Source organism: Hippopotamus amphibius, chromosome 10 (assembly GCF_030028045.1).
Source record: "Hippopotamus amphibius kiboko isolate mHipAmp2 chromosome 10, mHipAmp2.hap2, whole genome shotgun sequence".
In the NCBI taxonomy this organism is placed as follows: Eukaryota; Metazoa; Chordata; class Mammalia; order Artiodactyla; family Hippopotamidae; genus Hippopotamus; species Hippopotamus amphibius.
In genome coordinates, this window is record NC_080195.1 from 24,226,988 (window position 1) to 24,247,946 (window position 20,959).

At 43.8% G+C, this 20,959-nt stretch overlaps 1 protein-coding gene across 1 annotated transcript in view; it reads left to right on the top strand.

The window, feature by feature from the left end:
• Positions 1-15,012: 15,012 nt before the first annotated feature.
• Positions 15,013-20,959, top strand: part of NRG1 (neuregulin 1) — a 1,000,105-nt gene continuing 994,158 nt past the window's right edge. The window contains exon 1 of the mRNA XM_057696608.1: positions 15,013-15,709. Within this exon, the coding sequence (XP_057552591.1) occupies positions 15,013-15,709 (697 nt within the window). The remainder of the gene's footprint in view (positions 15,710-20,959) is intronic.

Consider the following 20,959-nt stretch of genomic DNA (forward strand, 5'->3'; position numbering starts at 1 on the left):
TTCCCATAGTGGTATTGGATGGATAAACAAGTAAGCTGAGTGTCTCTCTTCCATTGGGTAACTGGGTCAGACTGATGGAGACTCCACTTCTTTCCCACCAGGCGTCCAGGGGGTACCTTCCCTCCAGACAGCCAGAGGGATGCCCATGGACCAGGCCTGGAAGTGATGCACGTACCTTCTGCTCACATTCCATTGACCGGAAACTCATCACAGGGCTGCTCCTGACCACAAGGAAGGCTGGGAATGGCGTTAGCTGTGTGCCAAGTGAGTCCTGCTCATGGTACATTGACTATACTTTGTATTTTCATGGGATTGAAGAGACCTTAAAATGGAGCAAATATATTTGAGGTTAGAAGGGCATAATCTCAAAGCTGCCTCATTGTTTGGTCTGCATTCCTCTCCTTTCAGTACTCCAGAGCAGTGTCTTATTTGGGTTTATCCCACTCTCTAGCGTTTAAGGTCCTGCATTTTCTTTTTTCTTTTTTTTTAATATTAAAATTTCAGAAAGCTTTATTTATAAAATGCATGTAAATGTATTAAATCATACAAGGTTAATATAGAATAATATTAGACATGTATTTCCACTTCAGTCTTACAGTAGGGTCCTGCATTTCTTAACATGTAGTTTGCCTTTGTGCTAATGGAAAGGTTACAGCTGGACTTCTTTATCTTTCCTTTAATCGGTATGTGAGACTGTGTAGTCTATTTATAGTATTAATGCAGGAGGATACAGAGGACAGTCTGGTGATAAGCACACACAGGGCTGTAGTCTGACCCAGAGGAGGGTTTTGTGTACTCTTGAGGTAGCACTGCATGCTGCATGGGCCTACCAGGTCACCAGCTAACTCAGGGATCTGGGAGGAGCGCAGCATCTTCAGTCTGATCCTCTAGATGGTCCCTTACAAACGATGATGAGAATTTTTAAGGGTCATACAGGGCATGTAATAGGGGAGGGAACTGCAAAACTGGAAGAGAATTTTGAAAGCTGTTGCGATGCACTGTGAGATTTAGCCCTTATTAACTTGTAGGAGCTCACCCCTTTCTGTTGTATTACCTACTCCCAAGATTAATCATAAATAAAGAGGCTGAAGATTGGGATCTGTGTTATCCCATGATTCTAGGATGACCATCCTTACTGGGAACACGAGGGGTCCAGTAAAACATGTCGCTGTACAAACATTTTAGATGCTCTCACAGATATGATTTTATTTTGATTCTGTCCACTAGGGAGGGTCAGGGTCTTTGTTCCTCACATTCAGCTTTGTATTTCGAGCCCAGCCAAGGTTCGTATATTTTTTACACTGAGCACGTATTAACAACAGCTCTAAAAGTTAACAAGGCAGGTATCTGCATCATTCTTTGCAGAAGAAAAAATGGGTTCAGCGAGATGATATGACTTCCCTTAGGTCACATAGTTGGTAATAACACATCGGATTTTGAAGCAGTTTCTTCTGATTTATGTTCTGTTATTCTTTCCACCCAACTATGCTGCTTATCACATTAAAAAAAAGGTACTCAGGAGTATCAAATATTCCTTCCTTGGGGATAAATTCCAGTTTTGGAAATAGCCAAAAGTTGTATTAAACGTGGTGAGTAGAGTTGGTTAGACTATGCTATTTTGGATTAAAAACATGAGGTCTACCTATTATAAACGAACACATTTTTGAGGGTCATAAACTGGCACATAACACACGTCCCTTGAATATTTGTTAGTTTTGAGAAAAATGCACAAATGTTTAAACACTCATATCTTGATATGTAGCCATGTGAATTTTACCTATATTAAGATCAGAACCAGATCCAAGGAAATTGAAAACAGAAACTAGCCAAGAGCAAAAAGTGCAGAGTTCAAATGATGGCTATGTTTAAAAACTGAACTTATTTTCTGTGATTTTTAATAACATCTAGTATATATCACTCAGTTTGTGATTTGGCCTCTGAAAAGGGGTTATTTATAAAGGCAGTGAGAGAATGAACAGTCACTGGTCTCCACTGTGTGTTAGGTGATTTACTTCATTTAATCCTCAAATCAGTCCATGAAACAAATATTTCCATTTTAAAGAAGAGGGAAAGGCTCATGGTTTCCAGTTACTGAGCAAACATCACAGAGCCAGTGGGAGGCAGAGCTAGAGGTGGAATGCAAGTCCATCTGTTTCAAAGCCTAGGTCTTTATAACAATGCTGCTTCTTTTCAAAGGGGAAAGAGAGGGTGGCGGTGTGGTAGATTGAATGGTGGTGCCCTGGTAATGGAACCTGTGAATGTGACCTTATTTGGAAAAAGGGTCTTTGCAGATGTAATTAAGAATTTCGAGATGAGATCATCCTGGTTTATCTAGAGGGGCCCTAAACCCGACAATGAGTGTCCTTATAAGAGATACATAGGGAGATGCTGATAGAGAAGAGAAGGCCATGTGAAAATGCAGCAGAGATTCGAGCAGCGTAGCCATGAGTGAGGCTGACAGGCAGCCACCAGAAGCTGGAAGAAGCAAGGAACAGGTTGTCCCCAGAGCCACGGCGGGACACTTTGATTTCAGACTTCTAGCATCCAGAACCATAGGAGAGTGAATCTCTGTTGTCTTCAGCCACCAAACTTGTTGTAATTTATTACAGCAGCCCTAGAAAACCACAACAGGAGGTATATGGGGAGGAATACACAAGGAGGATGGACACCCTGATTCATTTAAGAGCTGAGAAGAAAGGCTGCCAACTTTGGAGACAGGTGGGCCTGGGGCTGAATCCCAGCTCTACTGCTTCTCTGTGTGTCCTGCAGAAGTAATGTAACCTCTCTAAGGTTTGGTTTCCTCATCTGTAAAATAGAATTGTAATGCATTTCTCATTGGATTTTAAGGATTTAATGAGAGTATCTAAAGCACTTAGCATAATATAGGATCAAGGAGTCAGAGGGGGGAGTTTGCAAAGTTGTTAAAAATTGATCTCCACCAAGATCCATCCTAATATTTCAGAACATTGGGGATAAAGAGAAGATCCCACAAGCTTTCGGGGGAGGGGGAACCAATCCTATAAAAAGGAACAGGAATTAGAATGCCAGAGATTTCAGAAAAACAGTGCTGACCAAGAACAATGGAGCAGTATCTTCTACATTCTAAGGGGAAATCACTTCCAACCTTGAAATCTATACTCAGCCTAATTGCCAATGAAGTGTAAGGACAGATTAATTGCCAGTGAAGTATAAGGACCCTCTTAAAACATTTACTCAGTGTACCCTTTCTTGGGAAGCTGCTGCAGGAGGTACTCCATTAAAACAAAGGTGTAGAGCAAGAAAAAGAGAGACATTGTATCTAAGAAACAGGAGATTCAACTCAGAAGAGGAGCAAGCTCCCTTCATTTGACAGTAAATGGAAATCTCCAGATTAAAACTATTTATCAGGCAAAATGGGTAACTGGCAGAGGTTAGAACAGGTCGGAATTTTAGGGAGCGATTTCTTTAAGAAGGTGAAGCTGATAGAATAGCTCACATAAATAAATGCAATGAGAGGGTGTTTAGACAGGTAGGGAAGGATTTGAGGTTGACTTAGTGGTAAGTAAGTACATAGTAAGTTAAGCAAATGGGAGAAAAACTCCAAACTATTTTTAGCTTCAGGGTAGGTAAAATATTGAGCAAAGAGGGAATTTCAGTCATGTTTACTACATGGATTAGTCCTGAATTACATACATAGGTATGATAATATAACCACTGAATATCTAATCAAAATTTTGGGGCATGGGGAGTGTGCTGCTATTTGGGAGCTAGAAGGAGAAAAAAGAGCTAAATCCTCATCCTCCATAGTTAATAGATGCCTAAAACTGAAAAAAAAAATCTAGCAATAGCAATTCGTGAACTCCTTGGAGTGAATATCAAAAGAGTAACCTAAAAGAGTTGAAAGTGATGTCTTTATGGATGGGGAAATGAGGATTAGGAATATCTTGAGACTGTTTTAACAAATCATATAGAAATGGTATCATCTTGGACTATAGGCGTGTATCACTTTGATAAGAAACAAAACGTGTAAAAAAAAAGTCCTCTGTCCTAGAGTTTCCAGCCTCAAGAAGTTTCTAATCACTCTGGTGAGAACTTCGAGAACCTCTAACATTCCTCCCCAAATTGTCATGAAATCATGGATGCTGAAACTAAGCTCTTTGCTCTTGGATTCCTAGACCGTAGGGCAGTTTCAAGCATGGCTTCTATCTGACACAGCCAACCTGCTGGGGAATGGTGGAAAAGAAAGAATATCCAGGTAACATTAGCCCACAGCAGGGTTAAGGGTAACTAAATTTTGTCCAGTTGGGAGATAAAGACAATAGCAGGGTGGTTCCACCATCAACTGGCTTGTTACCAGAACTTTCAAATTTGAGGCAGAAATAAAACAGAAAATGTTAGGGAGATGGAAAAAGTAAAGATGTTAAGAATAAATAAGTTTAGAGCAGATTAATTTATTAGATCATGGAGAAGACATGAAGGAAGATCTTATTCTTCATTGGACCAAGAACTAATTGCAAGGAGAAGTTTGCTGCTTTATATAAAATAAGGAATTCTGAAGATACTTCTGTATGAGACATGACGGCAGTATTGTTCATTTGAAAAGGTTGAACTTTATAAGGAGCTTTTCCCTCTTGGATCTTCCTGTTATTTGTAAAGAACTCAGGGTATCTCTCACTTAGCATTTCATGTCTGTTTGGAACTCTGGACATGACTTACTATAGAAACAACTGCAGGTGGTGGGATCCACGAGGCCAACCCTCTAATGACTCGTTAGCCTCTGGTTGCCACAACAGCACTGAACTAAACCAGTGTTTCCATGGAAAAATTCAAATATGATTCATATTGAGCTGCAGGAATACTTGTGACCACATTTTTGTAACAGAAATTAAAAAGGAGTGATGAGTGGGTGGGATCAGGGATAGAGACACTCCTTAAGGGCAGAAAAGTGTTGCTACCGCAAAAGAATAAATTACAGCAGTGGAAATTTACCTCTCTTCTTTTAATGCCTCTTGACAGAAAAGCAATGGTATCTAGAACCCATTCTGAATCTTACTGATCTAGTTCCTAGGTGAAAATAGAATAAAGATATAGTTAGGAGACTTTCTAGGCAGCAAGAGGTTGAAGAGATGGGAGAGCAGAATTTCCAGAAGGAAGGAGAGTTCTTTGGTCACATGGCATTTGGCTTCACAATTCTCTCTCTCTCTCTCACTGTCTCTTTCTCTCCCCATATATATATTCTCTCACATGTTAAGCTTGTATAAATCAGAAGCTGCTTATAAATAATTTTGATATCTGGTCAACCTAAAAAAAACTCTTATCAATGAATGTTTTGAAATTTCACAATTAATTAGACAACAGCAAAGTTTAAGTGGTGAAAATATAAACTCTAAATTAAAATGCTTAAAAATTAAGAACTCTTGCCTTGGGGGCAGAGGAAGAAATCCAAAAACTGCATATTAATTTAACTTAATGAAGAGAAAAATAACTATTTAAAGAGTTGACCCTTTTCAAAAATTCCAGAACTAACAGTGCACATAACTGAATGCTCATAATAACATAGTAAAGGATGCTCGGTCCATCAAATGCAATTTTAATCAATTATTCATTGCATCTGCATTTTTAATATCAAGATAAAATAACTTACTGCTTTAGTATTTTCCCAAATGTTTGTTCTTGGTAGGCTGACTTCTGCTGTAGATAAAAGTGGGGTACACAGACATTTTCATTCCTATTTACCATATGAGTTTTGGGCCCATCTTTCATATTGCATTAGTGATGTTGGAAAAGAACTGCCCTCTTTCCCTTTTGCTTTACAGAACATATCAGATACTTTTCTTGATGATTTTGTGATGTTTCCCCAATTCCATGCCTGGCACAAAGGTAATATAAGCCGTGAGATACTCTGTGAACTTACTAACCTGTGACTGGACTTGTTCTGGGACCGTCACCCTTTTACTTATTACCTCATTCCCGTGGAGGGAAGCAAGGAATACACAGAGGTAGCGAGTGGTTGGCTTACCTGGGGAGGTCTGTGGCATTTTCCCACTCACTGCAGGTAAACGAAGGTAGCACCTCTTTCGAACCAACTGAGAGGGTGCAAGGAAGCTACAAGGTGATGTCGAGGGCCCCTCTTATTCTAAAGAGGAAATTGGCAGCTCTCTCGTCTGCTAGAGACATGCTGAAACATGGGGGCCCTTATGCCTTCCCTGGGGTCGCTGTCGGAATAGAAGGGGGAGAGGGATCAGGGTGCCCCGTGATATGTGAGCTGTGCATGGAAATGGAGACTGGGGGCTACTTCTTACCTGGGGAATTTTGAAGGTAGGATGGCAGGTGGAGGACCTATAACGACAGAGCAAAATGAGTGGGTAGTAGCCTACCTTGTCAACATTTGGCATGGAAAGGGTGTTTGTGTTTCCCCATGGCTTAAGAGCATGCTGTGAAAGGTAGAAGCTACCGTAAAAGTACCTGTCCCGAAGGTACCTTGCTGGGGCAAGAGCAGTGATAGGTTGGGATGGGAGGAGATAGACCGTTAGGGATGGGGAGAATTTCAAGAGGGAAGCCAAAACCTGGGTCACCTTTGTCTGGGAACTGTGCACTGTTGAGTAGCTGCAAAACTCCTAAAAAAGCTTCCTGTGACCCTCACAAAAGTGCTAGTTATTTGGATGTCTGCCCAAAAGAGGTCACTGATGGCCAGCCAGTGTCAACCTAGGAAGAACTAAAATGTAGAGTAATTTAAGCAAAGAAAAAATACACCTTTCCTTTAATTTGATCTATCTCAACCCAGACCCTGGAAAAGCCAGAATTAGAAGGGTGAGGATGAGGAGGAAAAGGGAGGGAACAGGTCAGTCTCCTTCCCCACATGGCAGTCTGATTTGGGGTATCTGGAGAGAAGCTTGGGATGGGTGATGAGACTGCATTAGCTTTAGACTGGACCAGACCCCGTTAATCCTTCATGGCAGTTACCATTAATGCAGTGGGGTTTCTTCCCATACGTGTAAAAATCTGGAAGCTACAGGATTGTCTGAAACAAGGACCAAGAGATGGAGATCCAATCGAGCATATTTAAAAGCAGTGACTGGAGAAAAAAGTAAAGCCGTTTCCCACCAAATTGAGACTGTTCAATAAACTGACTACATGGGGATAGATTATGCAGTAAAGTATTTTGCTGACTGCTAAGGAGGCTCTTTGGGGATGTTATGCCCAGAGCATGAGGTTAAGAAGTCAGTGGATTCTTTCCCCAAAGAATTGATGTTTGGGGCTCAGTCTATCGGGAATGACTCATGAATATTAAAATCAGGTATTTGAAAAAAAAAGTCCTTAATATGGACTTTTGTTGCTTCATTCATTCCAGTGTTTATTAACTGCCTTTGTCCTGCACACACAAAAGAGTAATTCTAAGGCAGTTGTCACTGTGATCAAAAATAAGAATAAAATCATAATAATAGATGTCACTGACTATGTACTAGGCACTCTTCTAAATGCTTTATGCATGCTAATCTAATCAATTATATTTCATCCTAAAAGGGAGTGACTGTATTATCTATATTTTATAGGTAATGAAACTTGAAGCACGAAGAGGTTAATTAACTAACTTGCCTGTTGGTATGTAGCTAGTGAGGGCTGAGGCTAGAATTTGAACCCAGGAAATCTGGCTGCAGAGTTTACGTCTAATGCTACATTGTGGCTCTCAATATATTTCCTCTAATATAGATTTTAATGTGAGTATGACTAAGTTTAAAAATAAGATTACAGAGAGAAGAATGTGGCCTGTAAACATTGGGCCCAAAATCATGTTCTGGTGCCACTGGAGAGCCCACCGTGAATTGTAGATTGATCTTTAGGACTTGTCATGAAAAGACTCCTTAGTCTCATTCCAAAGATTTAGCTGTTTGTAATACCTATTAAAATATCTTCTTTGGACTTACTGCTCAGAGAACATATCCTTTGTAATAAAATATATAGCGTCATGAATTTCTTTATAGCTTAATGAATTCCTTATTTTTGGAGCAGTCTTCATAATTCCATTTAGACTTAAAGACTTAGGAGATAATCGCTATCTCTATATTTGCATTGAATTTTGTTGGTGAGGGTCGTTGTGGAGTTGTTTTTGAACCCTGTAACAAATCTCTTCTGATTGCTGGAGGAGGTCATCAAGAGGATATGACCACAGGTTGACCTGTGAACTGGACCCAGTCAATAGGAGGCTTTCTTCCTCCAGTCCCTGAAAGGTACATTTCACCTGCTATTTCTGCAGTGGGACCCAGCTCAGGGAGGCAGCCTTGGGAGAGTAACATGAGCCTACCTGGACTGTACATATGACTGAACGCTGTTAAAGCTTCTATGTAAACTCTTAAGATTCTGGAGGGCAGGTGCAGTGCCCAAGACAAGTCTCGTGTCTAAGTTCCTTTGCTGATGAAATCTGACACTCACCAGTCTGGACTGATTTGCCTCTTTCTTCAGTCTCTCTCTTTGCCCTCCTCGTACGGGGGCCAGTTTTGGATTTTTTTCTTTTTTTTTGAACTAACAGTGCATTCCAGAAAAAGATGATGGAAACGCCTTTAACTTTTTTATGTCCCAACTAGGGTCCATGTCTTATGCCAGAGAAGAGCTTAACTATGGAAAAATGACACACTCAAGAAACAGGGACCACAAATGGCAAGCTGTTGCCTGTTGTTTGGGGGAATGGTGTTGTCAGGAGAAGCAGCAGGAAGACCGCTCAGTACTGGCTTGGGGGCCAAGACCTCTTTCCTTTGTAAGAGGAGACCTTTGTGATGGAGAACTGAGCACTGCAGGTGCTGAGAACTTGGAGTTTCTGAAGGGCTAAGATTATGTATCCTATCACTTCTAGAAATGGCTTTTGAAAGGCTGCCAGCTTTTTAGGGAGGCTTATGACAGGGTTTTTAGTTACACTATTGCGGCTCATGGGCATAGCACAGAATTGGGAGATCCTGGAGCCTGAGTTCTAAACCTCATTCTGAAAACAAAGAGCTTTATGACCCTGGGAAAGGCCATAAGCCTTTCTGAACCTTTTTATCATTTATAAAATTGGGAACTTCGAACTAGATACACAGGATGCTTTCACAGTTTTTCTCTCTGAGTCAAAGCATCAACTAATGGGGCAAGTTCATGATGTTCTAACACGGCACCCCAGGTTGGGGGGTGGATAATAAAATACTTATTTATACCGCTCTTTTGTGAGTAGATAGAGTAAAAGCTGATGCGAAACCTACCAGTCAGGCCTCTTCTTTCTTCACGTTTGGCATACTTGTAAATAGCAACAAGTCCCATAAAGTGTTCCTGGAAATAAATAAAATTCATATTCATTACTCCGAAATATCAGCAATGATATCATGGCGAAATTTTCAAATCAATTTTGGAGGGGAAAGGAATGACTATGTATAATATATTCAGCATCTCAAGTAGCATTATTTCTGTTGGATGGCTTATATGGTAGGTATCTTATGGATTGTGCCTTACTACTACTAAGGCATAAGAAAGAGACTTTGGTTCAGGAAGAGTGATAAAATATAGTATTTGATCTCAACAACTGCCTTCAATAATCTGCAAAATGATAGTAATGAAATGATTCTTTCTTTACATCATAGTATTGTTATATAAGATAGTCAATAATAATGTTAATAACATTAAATGTTAATAATTAACATTCATCATCTCATTGTCCCCAAGGAGGTTACCAAGGAAGTCACGTTAACATTGATACCTTTATTTCTAGTGTATTAGCTGACATGGGTATAATAACAGGCTCCTACCTTGCTATCCAAGTCCACCCCCACCCCCCCGCCCATGGGCTATGTAATGGCTGGGAATTCTCACCACGGGCTGCCACACATGAACTCAGGCTGCTATTCTCCTCCTGTTCTGTCTCCTTTCTTAAGAGGTGCTGCCATGAGAACACAGCTCCCCCACTTCTCTGACAAGTGCAATGACACCCCCACTGCTGTCTTGTTCCCCCTTAGTTCCTTCAGGACACATCTGCAGTGGTCCTTCTTCCCAGAAATGGAAAGTGGCCTTCTCCTTCACATAGCCTTTTTACTTTTTCACCTGAGTTGTATAGCAATATGCATGGGGTGGTCCCTTGAAGTTTTACAACAGTCTTCATCAAAATAGCCACTTCAGCTTTCACTTGTGGTTCTGTCCCTATAAGCATGAGCCCTCGTTCTGAGCTGGAGCCTGGGGAGTACATCCCATAGTGTCCTCTGTTTTCTATCCTCCTCCTTCCTCTGTTTCTTCCCCAGGTTCCTCCTTTGTCCTTCAGAAAACACACACACACACTTCCACCACCACCACCACCAATAACCCATCAAAAAACACCATTAACTCATACAAACAGATGGGAGAGATGATGGGAGAGATAGGATTGCCAGCCCAGACCAGCAATCACAGCTGACTCAGTCTAAACAAATAGTGATATAAGATTGGTGCACATCAGAATCACCGTTAGAATTTTATGACCAGGTCTCAACTAAGTATCTTACAGCCTGTTATAGAAAAGCACTTTTAAATAGTCAGAGTCCTAAGTTTTTCTGGACCCTACGTCTGCTCTAAGACAGGCGGCTAAGCACGGGAGGACTCTTTTGGAGACTGCAGATTCAGGACCCATGACCAGGAGAACAGTTGTTTCATGATTTATGGCTGAAGGTGTGCACTCTATGTGCTGTTGATCAATGGTAATAAAGTAGATATCAGTGCCTCTGTGGATTTCCTGTTGCCCCTTCAGGAGCCACCGTTTAGAAGCATCTAATCAGGTATGAAGTGCTGGGGGTGGGAAAACCTTTTCAGCTTGCCACTGCACTGTGGACTTCCTCTTTGGATTTTCTAAACTAGTAAAAACAGTGTTTCACATTTACCTGCATAATTTTGTTCTTTCCCCACTTGATCACATAAAATATTCCCAGGTAACATGATGACAACTGCTCTGATCCCATTTTTCTCTTGGTTCAAAATGACCGGTGAGACAAATTAAGTCCTCAAGGAAACACTCACCTTTATTGTCAATAATGTGGTCATCTTAACTAGTCAGGATAAGTCCGCTAAATAGTGCCAGTCTCTAATAACCAAGGAAGCAATCCATATTTCCTTTTCAAAACTGGGATGGGGAAGATTTGTGATGGAGGGGCCATTGCCTATTTGAATACAATGCCTAAATATGTTTATGCATGTTTATAGTATCATTATGCCATGTATATCGGAGTTAATACATCTAAAGTTCCTGGCAGTGGTCCTCAAAGTGTGGTCTCTGCACCAGCAGCAGCAGCACCTGGGAACTTACTAGAAATGCAGGTTCTCGGGCCCTGCCACCCAGACCTTCTGCAACAAACTCTGGGATGGGACAGGCAATGGCTGCATTTTGATGGACAAGTGAGTCTGCTGCAGGCTTTAAGTGCCCTGGTTTTAGGATGTTTCCAAGAATGAGACCTTTTCTCTTTGTCTTTTTAAAACAAGGTGGACCAATTAAATAGTCCCTTTTCTGAAAAGAATGTCATCACACTACACAATTGTTCATACACTTCTCAAGCATATGTTAATCACATTAGAAATGCCCTTCCCCTTTCATTCAAAAAGGCCAGAAAAGGGTAACACCCTTTTAACATATGGGAGCCCTGAAAATGAAGACTCCCATACAAGAACTGAAAGGAAATACACGTGTAAACAGCTATCACCTGTGCACAGAAAATATCCGCAAGAATTACCCCTTAACACCACTTAGCTGAGAGAGTAGAAGAAAATGTGGGCGGAAGGTAAAGGCATAAAAAAATACATAAATAGGGCACTGAAAAAACATGAAGCAAGACGAAGCGAGAGAGTAGCACAGACATATATATACTACCAACTGTAAAATAGATAGTCAGTGGGAAGTTGTTGTATAACAAAGGGAGTCCAACTTGAGGATGGAAGATGCCTTAGAGGACTGGGGCAGGGAGGGTGGGGGGGACTCGATGGGGGGGGGGAGTCAAGGAAGGGAGGGAATACGGGGATATGTGTATAAAAACAGATGATTGAACTTGGTGTACCCCCCCCAAAAAAAAAAAAAAAACATGAAGCAGCTTATGTTTAATCATAGAGAAAATGCTTTGTGAAGTACTAAGAGGGGGTATCCGCCTTTAACGAGCCTGTAAGCCAGCACTTTAAACTGTTATTGTTGTTTTCACTTCCTGGATTTCCATCTCTGTGGCCTTGGTGGGCAGTATTGGGGTAACCTGTGGGAAGCACGTCACCACAGCAGTCCTGATTAATCAGCTGACATTTACTGAGTGTTTAATATAGCCCCCAAATTGGGTTACAACAGGGGAATGCTGAAAACATGGTCTTGGCTTTTTAACAAGCTGACTAGTTGAAGAGATGGGAGTCAAACGGAAACACATGGGCTCAATCAACAATCAAAAACGAGGCACGATGATACAGACTGCAAATGTGGGGGGAGGGGCTGCACATGCAGTGGTCAGTCTGAGTGTCTAGTGCCTAAGACAGAAGGTATAGCGGGCAGGTGGACCCCAAAGGATGCTCACTATCGGTAGCGGATTGTAGACATGGCCTCAATTCTTCCTCTTCTTGGACCTCTGCCCCTTGGCAAAGTGAGTTTTCAGCTCTTCACATTGAGAGTCTACTCCTGGAATTGGAGCTCGCCTTGTAACAGGGGCAGTGGCGAGGTGCCAGTTCTGAGCCTAGGCCTCAGGACACCTTGCCTGCTTCTGGCCACTCTCTTGCAACATGTCCAGCTGCCATGAACAAGCCCAGGTTACGCCTGTTGGAGGGAGGGAGACCACATCCATTAAGAGATGAGCTGTCTCAGCCGAGGCCATCGGAGACTAGTCAGTGCCCAGCAACGCCATCAGTGAGCCCAGCTGAGGGCAGAACCCCCCACCTGAGCCCAGTCAAAATCACCAATCCCCAGAATCCTGGGCTCCATGAATCAATGTTGTTTTAGGCCAAGAAATTTCAGACTGGTTCGCCACACAGCAGTAGGTAACTGATACAAGGGCTGAAAGGTGGAGAGGAAGGGAGAAAGCCTTCGAGGCTAGAGTTGCAACTCCAAACAGGTCGAGAGAAATGTGTGAGGTCGGGTGAAAGAAAAGTGAAGACACTAGTATTGGATGTCTGGCCACTTTCAAGAAATCAATAGGAGCACAAGCATTTAGGAGAACATATACTGGAGGTCAGACCTGCACTATTACTATTCTTGAAGTACTCCATCAGGCCCTAGGAAATAGAAATCCACACATGTTGAAACACACAGTGAGCATCAGGACCCCATCTGTCCAAGCTGGACTTTGAGAGAGTAAGACACTGTTTTCTAGCCAACTATATTATGCCAAGAAAAAAAAAAAAAAAGATCTTTGTGGTTTATAATCTGCTTTTGCTTTTTATATAGAAAAATCTAAAGCTTATGTCACTGACTTTCAAGAAACTGCTAGAGCCAACTTAGAATTCCAGAGTAAAGGATATTATGTGGCTAGAGTCCTTTTAAAATCTTAAATTTTCACAACGTGGATCTAATAGGCCATTGAAAAACAACCTCGACTCAATTTTAGGTCATTGAATATATATTTTTCACCATAAAGAGCACAAGAGAAACATTTTCCTTTAAATGCTAAAAATGTGTTCTTTCCGTTGAGTGGTACTTGCTGCAACAGAACATCCCTGGGAGATGATGGGTCCTTGTTTTAAAAGTAGCTTCTTAAATTTGGCGGGACAGGGGGTGGGGGTGGGGGTTTAGAGGGGGATGGGGTGAGTTAGGGCGGGCGAGTGTGATATTCAGATGGGCCAGTATTTAACCTACAGCGCCTCATGCCTGGGACCCTTTGTTCCAGCAGGCACTGAGGCATCCTTCATTTCATTTTTTTTTTTAAACGGACTAGTTGACGAAGCGCCATAAACTTTATACAAAATGGCCTTATTGAGCAACTATTTTATTCAATCGATGCTCAGATCAGGAGTACCCCACAGGCCAGAAAGTCACGGTGAACCGGGAATTTGCATAGGAGAAAAGGCAAGGATAACCAAGCCTGAAGCGTCACCCGAGGAGAGCCGTGCAAGAGGCATCAGACCTGAAGAGCTCACTGTGTGTGCGTCTTAGCAGGAGACCGAGCGAGACAGAAAGTTGTTGTTTTAATTGCAGCCTGTCTCCCGCGAACGTGTTGCTCCCTTTGGACTCTCCAGTAACCAGTTCGCCCAAAACTTTTCTGCCACGAGGCCCCACAGCTCCCGCGTGTCCCCCTTCCTCCCTGCGCCGGCTAACAGGTCCCCGATCGCCGAAGCGTCACCTTCTCCGTCCCCGGGAAATCTCCGCAGCCCCCTCGGACTGCAGCCTGGTCGCCGCCCGGCCTCCCACTGCAGCAATCGGGGCGACGGGAAAGGGAGGCGGCGCGCAGGCCGGGGGAGACCCGGGAGGACCGACTGGCGGGCCGGGCTCGGGCCCCAGCATGCGCACGGGAGGCGCGGGCCGAGCTCGCCCCGCAGGTAAACAGGCCGGCGAGGCGCAGGGCGCTGCCGCCGCGGCCACCCGGCCACTGCCAGGCACGCAACCCCGCCTCCGGGGCTCTCTGCCTCGCGCGCTCGCCCCGCCGCCGCCGCCGCCGCCGCAGCATCACTTCACACAAAGGACTGTTACCCGCTGAGCAGCTCCTCCACCTCCGCGTCCTCCTCCGGTGACAGCAGCCCCGACAGCCGGGCTCGGGCGCGGCGGCGGCGGCGCGGGGAGGACCTGTCACTCCCAGCAACCGAGGCGGCGGCGGCGGCTCTTTTTTTTTTTTTTTTCTTTTCTATTTTGCTTAAAAAAAATTTTTTTTTCCTGCCCTTATACCGCTTCCCCGGCTGTGGTTCCACCCACCTCTTCTCTGCCTTCCTCCTCCTCCTCCCGTAAACAACTCTCCCACAGCCCCCGCCAATAAATAAATTAGGAGGAGGGCAAGGGGGAGGGGTGCGGGGGGAGGAGGGGAGAGGGAAAGGGAGGCAGCGCCGGAGAGCCAGGCAGAGTCCGAACCGACAGCCGGGAGCCCGCACGCACCTCGCACCATGAGATGGCGACGCGCCCCGCGCCGCTCCAGGGGGACCGGCCCCCGCGCCCCGCGCCCCGGCCCCGCCGCCCGCTCGCCGCCGCCGCCGCCGCCGCTGCCGTTGCTGCTGCTGCTGTGGACCGCGGCCCTGGCGCCGGGGGCGGCCGCCGGCGACGAGGCGGCTCCCGCGGGGGCCTCGGTGTGCTACGCGTCCCCGCCCAGCGTGGGCTCGGTGCAGGAGCTGGCTCAGCGCGCCGCGGTGGTGATCGAGGGAAAGGTGCACCCGGCGCGGCGGCAGCAGGGGGCACTCGACAGGAAGGCGGCGGCGGCGGCGGGCGAGGCAGGGGCGTGGGGAGGCGAGCGCCGGCCGCCAGCCGCCCCCGGGACCGTGCCCGCCTGGCCCACGGGCCCCGCGCCCAGCGCCGCCGAGCCCGGAGACGAGGCGCCCTATCTGGTGAAGGTGCACCAGGTGTGGGCGGTCAAAGCCGGGGGCTTGAAGAAGGACTCGCTGCTCACCGTGCGCCTGGGCGCCTGGGGCCACCCCGCCTTCCCCTCCTGCGGGCGCCTCAAGGAGGAGAGCAGGTACATCTTCTTCATGGAGCCCGATGCCAACAGCAGCGGCCGCGCGCCGGCCGCCTTCCGAGCGTCCTTCCCCCCGCTCGAGACGGGCCGGAACCTCAAGAAGGAGGTCAGCCGGGTGCTGTGCAAGCGGTGCGGTAAGTTCCTCGCCCCGCGGGGCGCGCGCGCGCGCGCGGGCCGGGCGGGGAGGGCGCCCTCCCGGGGCGCGGCGGGCGCCGGGCGCCGACGGCTTTCGGGCGGACGCGGGGCGAGCGGTGGAGTCTCGGGCCGCCGAAGCTCTGGGCGATCCTCGGAGGAGGAGGAGGGTGCGCGGATTGGATTCCACAGGCAGCGCCTTCTCCAGTTTCCCGGTTTCCAGGCTTTGCTATTGGTGAAAGCCCAAGTTTGGTCCTCGGCTGGGGCCGCCTCAAACTTTTTAAGTCCTTGGGGGTTCGTTCGCCCGGTAGACTGGAACTGGGCCGGCTGCCTTCTCGCACGTGCCTTCTTGAACTTGGCTTTGCTTAGGAGTTGCTCTTGAGGGCAGCCTTTGTGGGGCTTTTCCTCTGAAAGAGGGAAGGTGAGTCGGACAGGACTGTGAGGTCTTCCCATCACTTGGAGTCGGAGTGTGGCCTTGGTCAGGGCTTTGTGTCTGTGGAAAGTCCGACAAGGAAAGGAGAGACTGCTGAGATTCCCCTTTCAGTGTGCTAGAGTTTTTGGCGAACTCAGTGTCCAAACCAGTAGGTGCAGTCTGTAGCTTGTGAAAATGTGTATGTGAGAAGTATAAAGTTGGGTGTTTTCCTTTTGGTGACATCATCTCAAGAATGTTTGGTTTCACAGTATTTTCGTTTGGAGTATGCTCTAGCACGTCAGTGCATCAGAACAGGTGAGTGTCATTGTCGAGCTTCACATGTAGGCCCTTAAGGAGAATTTCGGAAAATAAGTTAACCAATTCGATTTCAAAGACCTTTCCCGATTTTACCACTGCAAAGTGTTCTTCCCAGGTCTCCTTAGTATTATCAGGTCTGAGAAATCAGCTGATAATCTGATTACATTTCTGAAGTAGCATTACATTAATGCCATTCATAAAGTAATTCCTAGGTTCTAAATATTTGTGTAATTTCCTGATGATCATCTAATCACTAAAACATAGCGGGGTGTCCTCTCAAGCCATAAATTAACATGATTACACATCACAAATTCTAACATGCATAATAGATTTTCCCCTGGTCTTTATTCATCTAATAGATGGTTGGGTTAATTGAATTTTTACAAAACTCAGCACCAGGCCATGTGTAGTCTGCCTGTGATGCAACGTGTGTCAGCTCTTTTCTATCTGTATCAGGTGATGGCCAGTTATTTAAATTTCTGATTGGCATTTGTGAGACTTACAGCCTGTGGTTAATTAATGCCTAACGATTTGATTTTGATGTCAGGGAAGAGCATGGCTCATCTTCCATTGCCTTATTTTCACAATGCACTTTGTGCGCCAGAGACTTAAGATTGCACCACTCTGTGGCTAGAAGCTGTTCTCAAACAGTGGTGCTGAAGAAAGCTGAGTGACGTTGGGATTCCCCGGGTCTGGCTGATAGATGTCACTGTAAAACATGGGAAACTCTCTGCTGGGAGCTGTCTTATTAGGAAACACAAAAGCTGCCCACCATTGTACTGCATCGTATGTTATTCTGTTAGAGAATCTGAAACAAGACCTTTTGAAACACGCCATCATTCCCTTTTCACATGTTTTATTGTATGCGATTCAGGAAGGATTTTGCTTTTACCCAAACCATATGAGTTGTGAATCATTTACTGCACATGGTGGAAGTTAATATAAAGGGGATGGTAGTTGGCAATGATGCCTAGGATGCGGGGTGGGGGGGAGTGTTGCTAGATTAGCCTTGGTGTTAGGTTATGCTTTCTAACTAGAAAGATGTCAGTTTTCATCTTCAAACTTCTTTTAAGGGTCCAAAGGATGTTTGGAAATGGAAAATTCACGTTGTCTAGAGGAATACTATTCTATTGTCATGTTTCTAAGCCGAAAAAGCTCCACCAAAGGTACTTTGGCCCTTTTGTTTGCTAGTCAAAGGAAATACCTAGTTGTAAGTTGTGGCACGCTAAACAGAGCAGGTTTTTTGTAATGAACTGGAAACCTCCTGAGTGTAATGTAGTAGATTAATGAAGAAATCATGAAGTTACTGCTTCAGGCTTGTGTAATTACTATGTATGTTTGGTGATTTTAATATTATATCCTTGAAACTACGATATTGCATGAAACCTTAACTAATAGGTTTAGCTAAAGACTAACTGAAATCGTGCTCGAAGTTTCTCTTGCATTTGTATGAACATAGTAGTTATTGTGACATTGGAGGATATAAGTGAATAGTACAAGCTGTTTTACAGAATGGAAACTCAGTAAATCCATGCTTGGAATATTGGGGGTAAAAGTGTGTATGTGAGTGTGTGAAAACTTGTGAATTCCTCCAGTTGTGTGGTCTGGGTTAACAATGCCCTTCAGAACCTACCAGGCAAAGGAACACAAATTGGGGGGAAAAACATGTACAGAGAGAATCAGGGCTGATTTGTCGTGGTTGAGTGGCTTCCGTGTACCTCTGGTCAGAAGATTTAAGGGGGCGTGATGGAGCAGAGGGCTCTTATCTAAGGACACGCAGCTGCCCCGGGGGCACGCGGGTTGTGTTCCTGCCCGAGCCCTGATGCTAGGCTGGAGAGGGACTATAGCCAAGTCATTTTGCGATATCATCCCCGGGGGAACAGTTTCCAGCTCTCCTGCGCTCAGCTGCAGCGTTGTTTCCTACAAGTTGCTTCCTAGTGTAGGAACTACACGTGCAACAGATTAGCCTTAGGGCTGAGCTAATGCAAGTCTTCCCTGAATTATTTTTTCTCTCCTCCCCACCCCCCATCTAAGAAACTCCTGAGCTGTGTCTGTATAAAAAGAAGCTCTTCTCTGAACAAGGGACTTTTGGAAACAAAAACTGGGTAGTGTGTTTTAGATGACAACACAGAATCTCATAGCTTGTTTGCTGTATATTTGAGGTTTGTGTGAATCACACTTCCTTTACAGTTAATTTCTTCCCAGTCTTTGTTTTCTCTCTTGCTCACTACACAGGCTAAGACACATTTCAAGGTTTTATATTTATTGGAATGCAAGATAATTTGCTGCTCAATTACATTTCTGTTATTCAAGTAAATCGTTGTTTGATGTACTACACTTGTAGTTCTCAAAGCATTGCGGTTATACTAGGCTGCAACTGATTTCCAAAAAGGAGTAAAAATACTGTTGTTGAATAACATCTATGATTGGGACATTCGAGATTTGTACATCAATTGCATTCTTACAAGCCAATAGAAATATTCAGTATCTCATATCATATTGGAATGTGTTGCTAATGCAAACATGTTTATCAGATACCTATGATCAGTGTCTTTTTCTCATGTCCTCAGTAACTATTTAATAAAGTGTGCTGACCTTAAGGTGTTATGAAAATGACAAAGGTGCTGCAGGGATTTTCCAGCCAACTATTGAGGAGAATTATTTTTAATAGAAGCTATATTAAGGGGGTAGCAATAGGAACAGATACAGCTTGACTGCTTGTATTTCATAAATACGTGTGTAAATGTAATTTCCCAAGTGTTTGTGATGGGTCTCTTTAAACTGTATAAATCTTGCTGTCAATTCTATACTGTATTTAAAATCCTTCTTTCTGTTGAGTAGAGAAGCCGAGTGTGTATTTATATATATTAAAGAATGAAACCAAGATAGGTCATCTGGGAAAACAACTCTTCGGAATAAAAATATTTTAAAAGGCGAATTTAAATATCTAAATCAGAATATATTGCAAGCGCTAGGGGATTGTTCTCATCAGTTGTGGGAGATCTATAAATCCTCCGGATCTAGGGAAAGTTTTACCATATGTCTTAATGTATTAGGTAAGACCGGGAAGCTTAAACGCACCGAGGGTCAAAACAATGCGCTGTGCTTCCGCTGGCCTGTATATTTATAGCAAATGAGAGCAAAAGACGTGATGGGGAGGGTTATTGCCCTTGTCAAATGCAATCTATTCATTGTTCAGGAAATCTCCTTTGCTTCGATGCCCATTTTATTCCTGTTATTTTTTTTCTTAATTATAAACGTAACGTCTTTTAAAACCTGTTTTTAAATTTCAGTGACAAGTGATGAACTGGCCAGATGTCCAAAGATCTTGGACTTCTCATCTGCCTTTAGTACTTAGCAATACTTGGGTTTTTTGTTTGGTTGTTTTTGATATGCTCAAATGATGTGAAAAAATTCTCTCTATAGATAGCTCTGATTGAATGGGTATTTTGATTAGCTTTATATAAATGAATGGTAATGAAAACAAAGTATATAATGAGAAACAGTGGTCGAGATTCATGAAATATCATCCTCATTGAAAGTATATAATGAAAAAAGTTTTAAAAGAAAACAAGGTAGAAAAAGGAGGGCTCTTATGGACTCATGCAATTTGTTACCAAAAACAATAATGTAACAATGTGTTTTAGTCAAAGCTTTCTTAAAGTGAAAACTAATTTTTAATGTCTGTATTTTTAAATAACAGAAATGGCTGTTGTAGACAGTTTTCCATTCATATGTGAGTACTCTAAATTTGTGCCTGCACATTTTACTCTGTGCTGTTGTGTTATCATGAAATTTAAGTTAAAATGAAAGTAACATTTATGAAAGAATGTGTGACCTAGCCACTCTCCCAAATATCAGTCACTTTATAATAGTTGAACAGCTGATTAGCGATAGAGCCTGTCACACTTTAAAATCTAAAGTTGAATTTTTTGAGAATTTACAGAATTCAGACTTACTCAAGTCTTACTGAGTTGAGGTCAGTGCTAGTTGAGAGGCTGTGTTTTCATGTTGTTTAGGGCTGTGATGTGCTTGAGGCAAGCCTGTTTCTGAAGCCTTGTCTCCTGGCTCTGTATCTCCAAATGATCCGTACAGACTGAAGAAGATTAAAAAAAAAAAAAAGGAAATTTTGGTGAAGTTGAAAGCTTAAAGTGGGTTGACTGATCTCTGCTTGGCATGGATCTGATTGTTAGGGAACATCCCCCAGACATAGACTTGCACCCAGGCATCCTAGAAAGAGATGCCTAAGTGGTAATCAACATTAATTTTTTAGTCTTCGAGAAAACCAGGGTATTTTTCCCTATGGAAATATAGTTTCCTGGGAAACTATATCCTAACTTTGGTTCTCCCCATTAAGACCTAGTCCAATTTATATTCCGGTTTTCATAATAACTAAAAAAAACTTAAAGGAACTTAGTTTATCCACAGCTTGGATGGTACAGGGGAGACAGTGCTGTCAGTTCCTAACTCAGGCTTCAGCTGTGTCTTCTGTTCATCTCTGTTTCCTTTGTGAGGACACTGC